This window comes from Takifugu flavidus, chromosome 1 (genome assembly GCF_003711565.1).
Source record: "Takifugu flavidus isolate HTHZ2018 chromosome 1, ASM371156v2, whole genome shotgun sequence".
In the NCBI taxonomy this organism is placed as follows: domain Eukaryota; kingdom Metazoa; phylum Chordata; class Actinopteri; order Tetraodontiformes; family Tetraodontidae; genus Takifugu; species Takifugu flavidus.
Genome location: NC_079520.1, coordinates 11798919 through 11812944, shown reverse-complemented (window position 1 = coordinate 11812944; position 14026 = coordinate 11798919). Strand labels below are relative to the sequence as shown.

The 14026-nt window shown below is 43.6% G+C and overlaps 1 protein-coding gene and 1 long non-coding RNA gene across 3 annotated transcripts in view; one reads left to right on the top strand and one right to left on the bottom strand.

The window, feature by feature from the left end:
• The window catches only part of col4a2 (collagen, type IV, alpha 2), a 40716-nt gene that overhangs the window by 9605 nt on the left and 17085 nt on the right, over nt 1–14026 (bottom strand). For both annotated transcript variants that reach the window (XM_057041366.1, XM_057041374.1), the window contains exons 5-19: nt 3416–3550; nt 3286–3330; nt 3087–3203; nt 2935–3003; nt 2459–2494; nt 2307–2360; nt 2067–2102; nt 1943–1984; nt 1463–1525; nt 1316–1360; nt 1178–1225; nt 1069–1104; nt 935–979; nt 274–337; nt 83–196 (exon numbers count right to left, since the gene is read on the bottom strand). In XM_057041366.1, coding sequence (XP_056897346.1) covers nt 83–196; nt 274–337; nt 935–979; nt 1069–1104; nt 1178–1225; nt 1316–1360; nt 1463–1525; nt 1943–1984; nt 2067–2102; nt 2307–2360; nt 2459–2494; nt 2935–3003; nt 3087–3203; nt 3286–3330; nt 3416–3550 — 949 coding nt within the window. The remainder of the gene's footprint in view (nt 1–82; nt 197–273; nt 338–934; nt 980–1068; nt 1105–1177; nt 1226–1315; nt 1361–1462; nt 1526–1942; nt 1985–2066; nt 2103–2306; nt 2361–2458; nt 2495–2934; nt 3004–3086; nt 3204–3285; nt 3331–3415; nt 3551–14026) is intronic.
• LOC130530356 (uncharacterized) lies at nt 4717–13353 on the top strand. Its single transcript, XR_008951815.1, has 3 exons — nt 4717–5105; nt 11731–11771; nt 12017–13353. It is a non-coding gene; the product is annotated as an uncharacterized LOC130530356 (long non-coding RNA).

Genomic DNA, 14026 nt, shown 5'->3' with positions numbered 1-14026 from the left:
AATTTTGAATAATAAATCCAAGTATACAGATTTCTATGTTGTCACAACCTCTTGAGTAGATTCATTTCAGTGTTTGACAGACCTTGATGTTGTGCAGCTGAGGCTGGGAGTCCTGGGGGTCCTGGGAACCCTTGGTCTCCAACTGGGCCCCTTTCGCCCTGAGGACCCTGCTCTCCTGGAGGACCTTCAGGGCCAGCTGGTTGAAGGGGTATATTTCATATTTCATTTCTTCTTTACTGAAGCCAGCTCGATTGTTCCTGTTCATCAACTTACCCACTGAAGACCAGGGCCAGCTGGTTCCTGATGAAATCAGCTCTCCTGGTTCACCTCTGCTGCCCTGAAGAACAGACCGAACCTCAGTTAAACCTTCTCTTGTTTGTTGAGTCTTGGTGTAACGTTGGTGTGAGCATCAGTGTGATCACAACGTGATGGCGCAGCTGAGGATCGTTAAATCTTTTTCATCCATTCAATTCCACCTTCCTCCACATGTGGGGACAATTTCAGAGAAAGCGCCTCAAGCATGCTCTCCAGGAACCTCCTCCTGGCTACTACGGGCCAGATGGGTGATGTAACCCCACTAACCTGACCAGTGTCTGCCTCCTGTCTGACACCCTCCTCCAGGGAAACCTGCTTAAACTAACTCACCTGTCACAGGTGATCTGAATCTGCATTTGAACTGAGCGTATTAGCGTTTCTTTGGGTCTTTAATTCAGATGTGACAAGAACAAAGGGATGATGTTTGTCTGAGAACCCTCTCAGACCAGTTAACCAGTGTGTGTGTGTGTGTGTGTGTGTGTGTGTCAGATTTAGAAAACATTAAATCCCATAAAGAAGCCGTACAACCAAGGATTTCCTTGAATGGCTTGCTAAACCTTCTAAAATAGCATCTTTTAAGGGAACTTTTTATTTGATGCATTAGTCAGGTTCATCTTACCTTTATGCCACCTTGACCTGTGGGCCCTGTTTCACCGAGGTCGCCCTGAAAGATAATCCCCAGTGTGAACGACATAACATTTCATCTGATAAATTCAGAATTCAATGAGCGAATGATCCTGATTCGAATCGTACCTTTATGCCGGGGCTTCCCTCTGCACCAGGTGGCCCCTAAAACATTTAAAACAGCTTCAGTTAAGAGAAATGATGATGAAGAAAGTTGAGGAAAAGCGACGATGCTCACTCGCGCTCCAGAAAATCCCATCACACCAGTTTCCCCTTTATTATCAGCCTGAAAGACACCCAACGGGGGAAACAGTCAGCAGCTTCCAGAACAGCAAATATCCATCATTTCTCTTCAAACATGCACGCTTCCTCATACCCGATCTCCTCTTTCTCCTTTCAGACCTTTCTGTCCTCGATATCCCTAAAATCATGAAATAGAATGCCATGTTTCAGATTGTTGAGACAGATGACACTTGAAGGTCATTCCAAGGTTGTGACCAATACGTGCAGCCTCTGCACTGACCAAAAGCCCCCGAATTTGTGGATAGGTGGCGTTTCCTGGAGGTCCCGCTGGTCCGATATCTCCCTGTAATTGGGGTAAAAAAAGTTATCAAATTTAACCACGAAAAAGACACTTCTAAATACACACTTCCAAAAACGGATGCATTACGCAACACAAATGATTCATACCAATATTATCTGGATAGGTTAGAACTAGTTAGAGCTAATGAGCTTAATTATTTCAAATTCCGCTTTAAATGAAATCCCAAACTTTAAAGGTGAGAGTTAAGAATAATGATCCAACTTTTCTCAGAAGTAGAACAAACATGCCCTAACATGGACTAACAAAAGTCGTATTTTTGGAGAAACTGGTCTTAAATCTTATAACTGGTAACAAGATAACGAGTATTTTATAGTATGTTCAAAACAGTGCGAGTGGAAATTCACATTATTGATACGATCGATCATTTTAGCAGCTTTTATCAGAAAGACGATCACTTACTTGGTCTCCTTTGACACCCTTGAGCACGTTCACCATCGTGCCCTGACCAAAACCAGAAAAGTCTCCGTTTATAGACATCGATTATAGACACCGTCTGTTGTGAGGATAATGTTGATCATCTCACCTTTTGTCCTCGAGGACCGGGGTCACCTGGCGGACCCTGGAGGAAGACACCAAAAATGAAACCATTCATAGCACACGGTGAGGGGTGAGATTATTATTATTATTATTATTATATTATTATTATTATTATTATTATTATTATTATTATTATTAGCAGTAGTATTGGTAAGAATAATAACTTGTAATAATTGTATTCTTCTGAGTATTATTATTGTTGTTGTTATTGTTATTATTAACACACCTTTGGCCCCGAGGTTCCTCTGTTACCCTGTAATCCTGGAAATCCCGGAGGCCCCTGAAATGTCATGTGAAAAAAAGCAGATGATGAGTGCTGCAAATATATAAAATGATCTTTTCATAAAAGAAAGAAAGAATTATTGTAATATCTCTTACCAGTATTCCATTTGATCCCGGTGCTCCAAAGTCTCCCTGGGGGAAACCAGAAGAATCATAATGATATTTAACCCCCCTCAGGTTTAAGTAAAAGTAAAAAAAAAATCATTAAAAGAACTTTATTAAAAATCAAAGAAACGCAAGAGTTGAATGATTTACAGTTTCTTGAATATCTATTGGTAACTTTTTAAAATGACATAATATTGATAGATATTAATCAAGAACTCAAATCCTAGATTTAATCATTTTCCGTATATTTGGGTGAACAGAAACCTCTACAATGTCAAGGAGGAGTCAGACAAACTCCATGTTCCTTAAAATCCCAGCAGTATTTCAGTAGATGTTATAGTCAATCACTGATCGTCAGTAGTCCTAACGTTTTGGTGATCTTGGCAATGTTACACTGGCCAAATGTGTTTATTCTTTTCTACAAAAGTTCATCATATGCGTAACACAAATGTTGCATTTTTGCTCACCCGGAAACGCTCCATGTAAACGTGTAGTTCCAGAGTGTCTCCTTTCTCCCCCTTCCTTCCTGGTTGGCCCTGGGATGAGAAGCTGTTTACTTACTGGAAACACATACCAGTGTTTTGACCTTCATGATCCAGACAGGAACAGTTGCACCTACAGAAAAGCCAGGACGTCCATTACGGCCAGGTATCCCGTCTAACCCTGGTTCTCCATTAGTTCCATTACAGCCGTCAGCTCCTGGCTTTCCCCTTGGCCCACCTTGTCCTGGGTGGCCCTGCAGAACCAATGAAACATCAGCTTCTTGCACAAAAGGAAGCCTGGACTACAGCCTGGTTTGTACTGGTGCATGGACTTACAGGAATACCATTACTCCCAGAAAAGCCAGGAACACCAGTCAGTCCCTGTGGACACACAAAGATCAGGCTAAATGAAAGGACACCATTTGTTCAGTTTATCTGACTGTTAGAAATGAGAGCAACACGTTACCACGTTTCCTTTTGGACCAAAGATGCCGGTGCGGCCCCGGTCACCTTTTTGACCCTTTGGTCCATGGATACCTGGATCACCTGGTTGACCTGGAGGCCCTCGATCGCCCTGAGGGCCAAGAGGCCCTGGCTGACCCTGAATGAAAACAAACACACAAACAAATAAACAGACAGAAATAAAAGAACAGTTTTTGAAGGAGTAAACATGATGAATAGACCATTGTCATTAGTGACAGACCACATTTTTGAATTTATATAAATGAATGTATTTATCAATTTTGAATGGTTAAAACAGCTGAGATGATTGACATTGTTATGACAGGAAAATAAATATTTGAATGTGGTTTTTGATATTTCCACAAGAGAGAGCCAACACTCAAGTTTTTGTATTTCGCTCTCTGCAGCCACCTAGTGGTCAACATTTAAAAGTACAAAATCAGAGCACTAGCACATGTAGGAAGATATACTGGCACACTCCCCCGACTGGACTTTCATTTACATTCATAAAGTTTAGTAGCCTACTCCTCTAGCTATTCAAATTATGAATGAATATCTTATAAATCAGGGCTCAGACCTTTAATTATATACCAACTTTTGAAATGCACCTTTAATCATAATTTAAAAAGAATTAAATCCCAGATGTTGGTCAAAGAATCAAGCTCTGTTTGGAACTTTGAGAATTTTGAGTCTGGGGTGTACTTTTGTTTTTGCCTCTGGTTGAGTTTAAATGTGTTTTGACAGAAAGATGGCTTTAAAATGTGATCTGGCAGTAAAATATTTGTTGTTTCTCTGCCTAATGAAAGAACTCCGTAGCCTGTTCAAAAAGGAGAGACACAAACACACTCTGGCAGACAGTGAAGAACACATTTCAACATAGGTAGGCGATGCCAAACAGGTGTCTAAACACACACACACACACACACACACACACACACACACACACACACACACACACACACACACACACACACACCCTTGTATATGTCAGAGTTTGTGCAAGAAAGGATGCAGTGTGTGCCAGTGATGTCCCAGAGAGCACTTGGATGCAGTCAGGAGAGATAAAGAACTGCAGGAGAGGGCCGTCCTTGGAGTGGGGGAGAGTGGGTGAAGAGTCAAAGATGGTTTACTGTGACGGAAACGGAGCGATGAGAGCAGCATCTTTACAAGAGCTGAAAAACATGTGAGGGGAAAAGTACCCTGGAACTAGGGTGTGTGAGGACCTCTGAGGTTCCTCCTGGAAAGGCAGCAATGTTGACTGACAGCTGTTAAATGAAATCTGGACAAAAGGCATTTTAGGGAATTCAAAGAGCTGCTAGGAGCCTCAACATCAGACAACTATTTCAACAAGTTTTCAGATAAATCAGAGGCAGATAAAGCCTCGAGGGCTAATGTGTGTGTGTGCGTCTGTCTTTCAGTGGCTTTTTGAAACGGGTGTGTGTTTTGTCTTTGCTCCAGTCTCAGCCCTGCAGCTGTTGCCTATAGAAGGACAATGGGCTCGCAATACTAAAATCTAGCTTTAATGAAAAGATGGAACTTGTTGGTAATTTGTCCTAAGGACTGAACTCCTTAGAGGGGCATCTAAAGGCAACGCGTCTCTCACAGGGACCCAATAACTCAGCAGGAGGATTCTGCCAAAGGGAAACAGGAGACAGGAAAGACTTACACCAGAGCAGCAGGTTTCCTGCGACCAAGTGAGTGGCGTTTCTACTGATAATATCCTGAATTATGGGTAAAAAAAAAAATCCCTCCAGCATATGAAGTCATGTGAATTCTCTTACAGGACTGTAAATCATCATCCTCATTAAAAATAAATTTGTCGCGCTAACCCTTCCTTTTTTAAAAAAAGAAAAAAAGTTAAAACAGGAAGGGAGAGTCATAATTTAAAAGTGTTTTTCTTTAATAAACTGGGTGTACAGTATACACACGAGTGAGACCATATGTGGTGTAGATAAGTATGGAAGAGATCGTTGTCTGGAGGACCTTTGCGGTTCACTATGGTCTGGATCTTTCTGCGTGACTTAAGCCGAGTAGCAGACGCCTGATAGTGAGCTCAGGACGATAAAGTGCATGTGGATGAAAGCAGCCAAGGGCCCTGAGCCCCCCCACAAGAAAGAGCTTTGTTACTGGAGGGAAGCTGCTGACCAGTGACTTGGGAGTGAATATGGCACTAAAGTCTGGGGTTGTGAGCAGGCCGTGGGCCCCCCAATCCTGATCCTCCACAGCTTCACTTCCTCTCTCCCCTTTCTACTCCCCACTCTTATCTGCTCACAGGACTTCCACTTAGCGTTCTTTCCTTTCTCTCTAAAACTCCCCAGTGTTCCTACCCCCCCATAGCATCTCCTCTTTATCCCTCCCGTATTCTCTCCCTTCCTGTCATTGCTGAGTGGTTAATATAAGCCTACAAATTACCCAGCATGCCTCTGTGAGAGGAAAGACTGCAGAGATGAGACCTCAAAAAGGGGAAACATGAGTCTGACCACCAAACAAAAGCGTCCAGTGAAGACTGGAACACATTTTTAAGGATTAAGCTGGTTGAATTCCCAGGCGATGCTTTTGTCCAAAGCGACTTACAGTGAAAGCCACCATGCAACTGAGAGCTATGTAAAAAAAATACTAGCTTACAGTCCTAAACTACCTATTAAAACGACCTAATAGAGCTGCAGAGAGGGAGTGAAGACGGATATAAAGGGGAGCAATTAGGAGAGCAGATGCTCTGTGAAGAGCTGTGTCTTCAAGAGCTTTGTGAAGGAAGAGAGGGGCGCTTTAGCCCTGACAGAGCTCGGGAGGTCATTCCTCCATTGGAGAACAAGCTATGGAAATAGTTATAAAGTAGGAAGCTGTAAAGTTTATAATGTTCAGTTATAAAATAGGATCGCCGTGCCTGTGCAGGTGGCTTTGCCAGACGACGCTCATGCCAGAAACAAGGACAACGACTCTCCTGCAGCCGTCAGTGCAGGAGATCTTCCTGGCTTGTACCAGCAGCTGGGTGCATGCTGGCTTAGGAAAGGTTGGATTCTTCTAATGGTGAAAGTGGCGCAACAGACGGAGGGAACATGATCAAAAAAGTCAGTTGATCATCAATCGTGACTCGGTGATTTCAAACTGTTTTGGTAAAAGCCGGAGACAAGGTGCCATTGTTGATGTCAGCGTTGAGATGAATGGATTGGTTGGTCAGGAAAAACAGGAGCAGTGTTACCAGGGATACGGTGGAGCTGGTGGTCCTGCATCCATCCGGATATAACCCAGGGACAGTTTGAGATCTGAGACTGAGGGTTCATCGAGGTGTCGTGACATGAAAAGCCATGTGAGCAGATGAATGGAAGAGCAGCAGCCCCTGCTCTGATCCTTGGGGGACCCCAGAGGAGAGCTGGTTAGGACCCAAAAGAGAGTAGAAGAGAAGGATGCAGTGGTTGACTGAATCAAACGCAGCTGATGGTTCAAGCAAAGTGAGGGCTGAAGACTGAGCGGCTGCTCAAGATGTTTTGAGTTTCTCCATCAAAGACAAGAGGACCTTGGAGAGAAGAAAATGTGGAAGATCAGAGCTGAACGATGAGGTCTGCTCTCTGCATTAGAAGGTTCATGACTTTACCAGATTATGCATTTACGGACACACGTGACGGCCTCCGGCCCTGAAGCGCACAACGTCTGCACGGCTTTATTTTCCTTCCTCATACAAATGGCTCATGTCCTTCCTTCAGACCTCATCTCACGTACCTTGTTAACGAGATACGACAACCCGTCCATCAGCGGCCGCTTTGGCCGAAGTCACGGCGGCGATGAGAAGGAAGCGAGTGGAACTCTGAGGTAAATAATGTCCAGAAGTTTAAAGAGAGCCGAGCAGAAAATAAACGCAAGTCAAATGTAGTCAGAGGATCATACACAGATCTCTAACGTGTCTCAGAGGGATTTTCTGTCTGCACGAGACACATCTGAGGAAGCCTGACAGAAACTTGGGGTCGTCACAGCTGCCAGCTGTGCTTCTGCTCGATATTGTTCATCGGGAGAAAAATGGCTTTCTCGTGTTTTGTTGGTTCGTAGGCCGGATTAATTGTGAGGCTCCAGACAGTTGAAGATTAAGCTGCCCCCTGCTTCCCTCTGTTACCCACTTGGAGCAGTTTAATGCTGGTTTTTATTGTTCCAAAACAATGACAATAAAGATCTTTTCTGTTTATCAAACTAGCATTTATGTCCACACAAGATTTGTGAAATGAACACTATAGCAACAAAAACACAGACACAGCCTTGGCCAAAAAAGTCAATAGTTCCTCTCAAAGTAAATATTTGCCTTTAAAAACAGACAAAAGCTGAACGCAGAACTAAAAATACTAAACCAAAACACTCCGTTAAAGCATAAGGAAGAGTGTTTATTACAGAGTAATAAACCAGTCCTTTCTGACAAGGGACTGCAAGCGGTGTCTGGGTTTTATCCAGTCACTTCTCACCTCATTTGAAGCCCATAAAGTAACACACACACACGCACACGCACACACACACACACACACACACACACACACACACACGCATGTACGCATGTATACACACTTCTGTCACTTATTTCTATCCTTGTGAGGACTTTTCTTAACATAATGCATTCCTCAGGCCCTAACCCTAACCATCCTAACTAATCCCCTGACCTAACCTAAACCAGTTCTAACCTCATTCTTAAAACCCCGTCTTCACCCACCCAAATGTCCTCACTTTAGTGGTAGAATGTGTATTTTGGTACTCAGTGTGTAGCAAGTAAAGCCACACCAGGCCTGTCCTCGTCAGAGCAGGGGTTCTTCCAGAGACTTAGCCCGTCTCCTGTATATCATCTGTGCATCACTGACAAACACTAATCCCAGCTCCAACTTTCTCAGCGGCAGGAATGTGAGAGGAGGACTTGGAAAACCTCCTGTTCCATTCCACATGTGTGAGTCCTGATAAGGACGGAGCTGGTGCCCACTGGACAGATTTACTCTGCTTAACCAAACATCTTAACCAGCGGTTAGCACCACTTTAGTGTGATGTGCCGCTGCGCTGGTGATCCAGCCTCCGCGCTGGTGATCCAGCCTCCGCGCTGGTGATCCAGCCTCTGCTCTGGTGATCCAGCCTCCGCGCTGGTGATCCAGCCTCTTCTGGGCAGCTGCATTGTTGTCATTGTTGCCAGCAACAATAAACAGATCCAAACCCATTAAGCTCCATAACAAGACATGATTTACCAAAAGTTAGTTAGCACTGCTCACTGATCCGGGAAAAGTTTCCTAATTTCTCTTTTGTCATCAGCTTTTCTCGACCCCCCCATGTATTTTAATAAAGACACTGTGAGAAAATTGGCCTAATCCACAATGACAAATGGTAACTATGATGACTGTGTGTGTGTCTGTATGTATGTGGGTGTGTTTACTTTTCTCTTTCCTCGATCACAGAACTAATAAAAGTCCCCCGTTTGACACCATAAATTTCATCTGGACTGTCCCCCGAGGCAGAGCCGAGGATGGGAACAGACAGCCCGGCGTGCTGACCTCTGACCTCAGAGGAAAATAAAACAAATCGATAAACAAACGTCCGGAAGCCCCCTCTGTTCTGTCTGGATGACATTTTACACCATTAGAACCAAAGCCAGCTCAGTTTGGATATATCACCTTACATTAAAGTAAGGATCTTAAATTTAAACGCAGAATATGGCAGCGGGTCGTTTCACTGTCTGAAGATGAGTTGACCTTTATGACCAAATCAGTAAGTCGTGGAATAAGGTGCCTCAGAGATGATGTCACTTTAGTTCTACTCATTATCTACCAAATCTTGAACTGAGATTAGGATATCGGACATCACTCCCGTTAATGATCGTCTTCTTTTGCTAGATAGTTTAGTTTTAGATTGATTTTATAAAAAAAAAGGGAAAAGACTATTTTCAGCACTGTTACATCAGTAGATAACACGTCACATGGCACCCTAGGTCCAATCTGTTGTGACAAATAAACAAAAAAAACATCGTCATTGTTCGAGGTTTGAAGCTAAGCTAACAGTTAGCCAATAATCGAATGTTTCTGTGCAGTAAAGCTACATCCAAGCAATTTCAGTTGAGAAAAACGAGTGTTGTGGTCTTCATCACATGCAAGTTCTTCGCTTTAACTTGCTGGTGACTGCAGGACACAAGACAGCGTGAAATAGTGACGTCATCATCATATAGAAGCAGGACGCTCTAGAGTCTGACTCCTGAAGGCACAATGTAGAGCGGTCATGTCAGATAAAGGAGGTCAGCTGGAGGTCTTAAAATAAATGAAGGAACTTTTATTGTTGGTTTAACTCAACAGTGTTCTTCTCCACAGGAATGCCGCACGAGCTCCAATAACCCCAGAGCACAATAATGTTCGCCACTCACTCATGTTGTTTGGTAAATAGCAATGCTATATTAGCATCAGCAGGATCCATTGTTTAGGTTTTTTTTGTAGCTGTGCAGTGAATAATGCAGTGGACAACTGAGCAACAAGGCCAACAATCAGTTCCACCAGCAAAGCACAGAAAAAAATACAAAAATGACAGAAGAGATATAAAAAAATTAAAAAGAACGGAAAGTCTGTAATCACAGCCTGTAAAGACCAAACATGCTCTCTCCCAGACTCCCACAATCAGGCCCAGACACTTTAGTGGATTTTCTCCCACCGCTCTTAGGCCCAGCTCGCGTGTTTTTCTTGGCTATGTTTTTTTCTTGGCCTCATTTCCTGGAGATCCACATCTCATCTACGTGATGCCCACAGGAGAAACGGAGCTTAGCTCCCCGCGGACTGATAGAGGAAACCAGGGGTTAGAGGGGGCTCTGCTTGGAGGAGTAGAAGGGTCCTCAGTTGGATACCCCCAAGCAGAAGTCAGGCAGAACAAATAAACATCTGTAGATGATGTTTGGATAGCTATTAGAGTGTTTAGATCCTCTGCTAGATGTCCGGTAGGTCAGCTTTCCACATTTCTGCCCGGAAGGAAGTGAATCTAAACACCTTGTCTCACGATGGTGGAGCATCGGCAGATCTAAAATATATAGATCCAAAAGTTTTATGTGCTAAAACAACAGAAGACAACTGTTAGAGAAGGATCAGGTGGATTCGAGGATGTTTGGTTGCTATGGCGATAAACCTCCAGCCAGGTGTCACTGGAAAATCTGACTCATCCTTTTAGAATTTGTCATGTAAAACAGAGACCGAGATAAAGGACAGAACCAGTCACGAGCATGTCATTTCCACACAGCACGTGCCCGTGCACGTGCCAGAGGCCTGACACGGGGAGAACTGCTAATGACCAGTGGTTCCACTCAGACGTTTGTGTGTGAGACAGTCTGGGGTGGTGGGATTTGAGGGGGGGTCCAAGGCAGAGAACAGAACAGTTTGGACCTCCAGCTTTCCCAGAGGTCGCTGGGATCTGACACCTGCGATATTGCCTCATGCCGGAGGAATGGCCTGTCTCCAGTCTGTATTCCAGTCGCGTATTGTGCAGGACACAGCTGTGGGCTGTGCACAAGTACGCATGTGTGCATGTGAGAAAGTGCAAATATGGCGAGCGGTCTCAAATGAGGTGTTAGCCGCAGCTCTGGCCACCTGCGTGCTTGGATGGAGTGTCTGAGTGTCAGTGAGGAAGTCACATCATGGGAGCGTTGCCTCGAGAACCTCAGTGCTGCTTTTATCAATGTCATCACCAAAATAATAAAATCTAGTGGCTTTTGGGGTTACTTGTGCCTTGGAGGCCTCAGCAAGTCCAATATTACCCCCAATAAGAAACAATCCAATTACAGATAAATGACTGTAATTATCTGGCCATTTCTTGTCATTATAATTTATTTATTATAATTTTTATGAATAATTTATGACCTGAAACCTTTTATATGAAGGACTGCAATATCTAAGTTACAAAATTGGAGCACGCACAAATAGACCTTGTACATGAAATAGAATTTGCTAACTAAATTTGTGAAATAATGTTGTGCTTCGCCTTCAAATGATTATTTATCCAGCACCAAATAAATGTTTGTTATGTGCCTTATTGTCAGCCATAACATAGCCTAATATTTGGGAGCTAGCATGCTTGGTTAGCATTCTAACCTAACTTGAGCTCAGGTCTATAACCTGGCCTGTTCCTGAATAAGAGAGACCACAAGAATCCCAGGACCTGGACCACACTGACCCACAGCAGAGACAAGAATGTCTTCTTGGTGATTCTTCTCCATTATAACAGCTGAGGATTCACATGTAATCCTCATCATGTCTCTCTCGACACCCAGAAACGCACACAGCTGCACGTTGGCCAATTCTGCCAGCTTCAAATGTTTCTTTTCCACTTTCCCACCAGGGGATGCAGCATCACCCGCCGCCGCAGCTGCTGTGGAGTCGGTATGTACCCTAATCCTGTTCGTCTTAACAAACAACACAGCTCCAATGTGATTCCAAAAAATCCTGTGGTCTACTTCTGTGAGAAAAAATGCAAAAGGGCACCATAATAGTTATTTTCAAAGTTACAGTTAAAGGCGCTGTCCTATAATGAGAGCGCTGAGCCAAGCGTCGGCATTAAAGCATGATTTTCTCAGAAAAGAGAAATAAATAACAGATGACGTGGAGGTGATCTGTTTCCTCTTCAGCTCGCCCCCAATGAAGCTTTCACAACAAGGCCTGATGGGGAACACATGCTGTTACCGTGGTGACCCAGAACTCTAGTCACATTTTTCCTACCACCGACCAGAACGATTCCCGGCTGCGAGCAGCGGAGGTTGTAGCGTATTTACCCACTTTCTCATAAGAAACCTCGACTGTGAAAATACTAAAGTAACAGATGTTACTGATAATAAAGGCAGAAGGTGGATTTCTGTGGTTATTTCCAATCATCACATACAGAAAACATGAATTACACACAGAGGGTTGCAGGTTCCATAGGTCACCCATGTTATGGGACATTGAAGAGCTTATTTCCATATTCCTGAGTGGTCCACGCTACATGTAAAGGCTCATCTAGGCTCAGCCATGCAATGGAACATCCGATGTAATGGTCTCAACATGTCCTCTGACTGAGGACAACACAAGCAGCCTGATGTGCTGCCATAGCTGATGCTCAATCTCCGAATGGAAACTGATTCATTCACCTTAACAACACTGATTTGGAATGAACAGAGACAAATTCTACCTTGTTTAAAATCTGTGGTAAAAACAAAATTCCAGTCTTGAACCTGGAGGTTCAGACAGATGTGACTAAATCCTACAGTAATAACAAAGAGTTATTAGAACGCTCATTAGAAAACCGTGTTCAGCCGCATCCGCTCCTCAGTACTGTCTAATAATAATAATAATTCTATTTCCCTCAACAGTAAAAACCCTTGTTCAGGCCAACAACAGCTCTCTTCTTCTCCAGCAACACTCATGATTTCCAAAACCTTTCCTGAACCGTTTGGACTCTAGTCGGGAGCAGGACAGATGGTCAAACTCCGCTTTGAAAGAGAGAATTAAAGAATCATGTGAACCTCAGAGAGAATCAAGTAGGTCAGAGAAATACAGCACAGTCTTCTGTAGTTGTTTTATAAACCATGCCGAGTATTTTTGTGTCTGGCGGCAGCACCACACCGTCTCCTGAAGTGCATAATCTCGACTTTTTGTAGTGCAGAAACGTCAAAGCACTTAAAAATGGAACTAATATCCAACTATTACTAAACAGATGTTGTTCAGATAAACTGTCAGATGTAAAAAAGTCTGCACCCACAGGCACAAACATCATCAAAGAAGGTCTCAAGGGCTGATGACCTGGACCTATTTTATTGAGTTATTGGGCAAAAAACAGAGTGAAGAGGAAGATCTGGACTCCAGCCTGAGTGAGAGAAGCTGAATTTGTGATTTCTTTAATAAAAGGTTCTGGTAAAAATGTAACTGGAAGGCGTTGAGGCTCTAATTCTGTCCTGTTCACCCTCTTGCCTGTTCCTCACTGCTGGGGCTTTACCTCCGTCATCACGGGTCATCAGTAAAACAACTTAAGTTGAGTCAGATGTGACTGCTTACCTTTGCTCTTACACCCAGCGTTGGTTTTTAAGCCTGGCACTGGATTTTCATTTATTCATTTAAAGTTCTTAATCACTTTAGAAAAATTCCACATTAGCTGTTATGTGGGGTCCAGGAGGGGAAAAGACCTAAAACGTGCAAGGAAGGTGGAAGGAGTGGAGCTTTAACAGCCCTGTTAAGAGTTTCTTTTCTTTTTTTTTAACTTCACACAGTGGCTGAGATCTTTAAAAGGATGGATGTGTAGCAGCAGCTCCCTGCGCCAGGCCTTACCCGTTTTCACATGGCACATTAACAAGCAGCTGTCTGCAGCATGTTTCTCTGGGCTCCTCTCCAAACCCATCTCCCTGCAGCTCAGATTTAATTTTCACATAAGAAAAAAAACACGTCTGTGGACTCCAGTCCAGGAGCTTTAGTGATGGCAGCAGGTTTTTGAGTCCCGTCCAACATGTTTACATGTAGTTCTTCATCAAGTCGATGCCCCCCCAGATCCAGTCTTAGGACGGGTTGAGGATTTTAAGCACAGTAAATAATTAAAACCGTCTCTGTGCAATATGACTATGCAGGAGCAGCTAACATGCTGTTCTGGCTCATCTCTCATCCTCTACTGA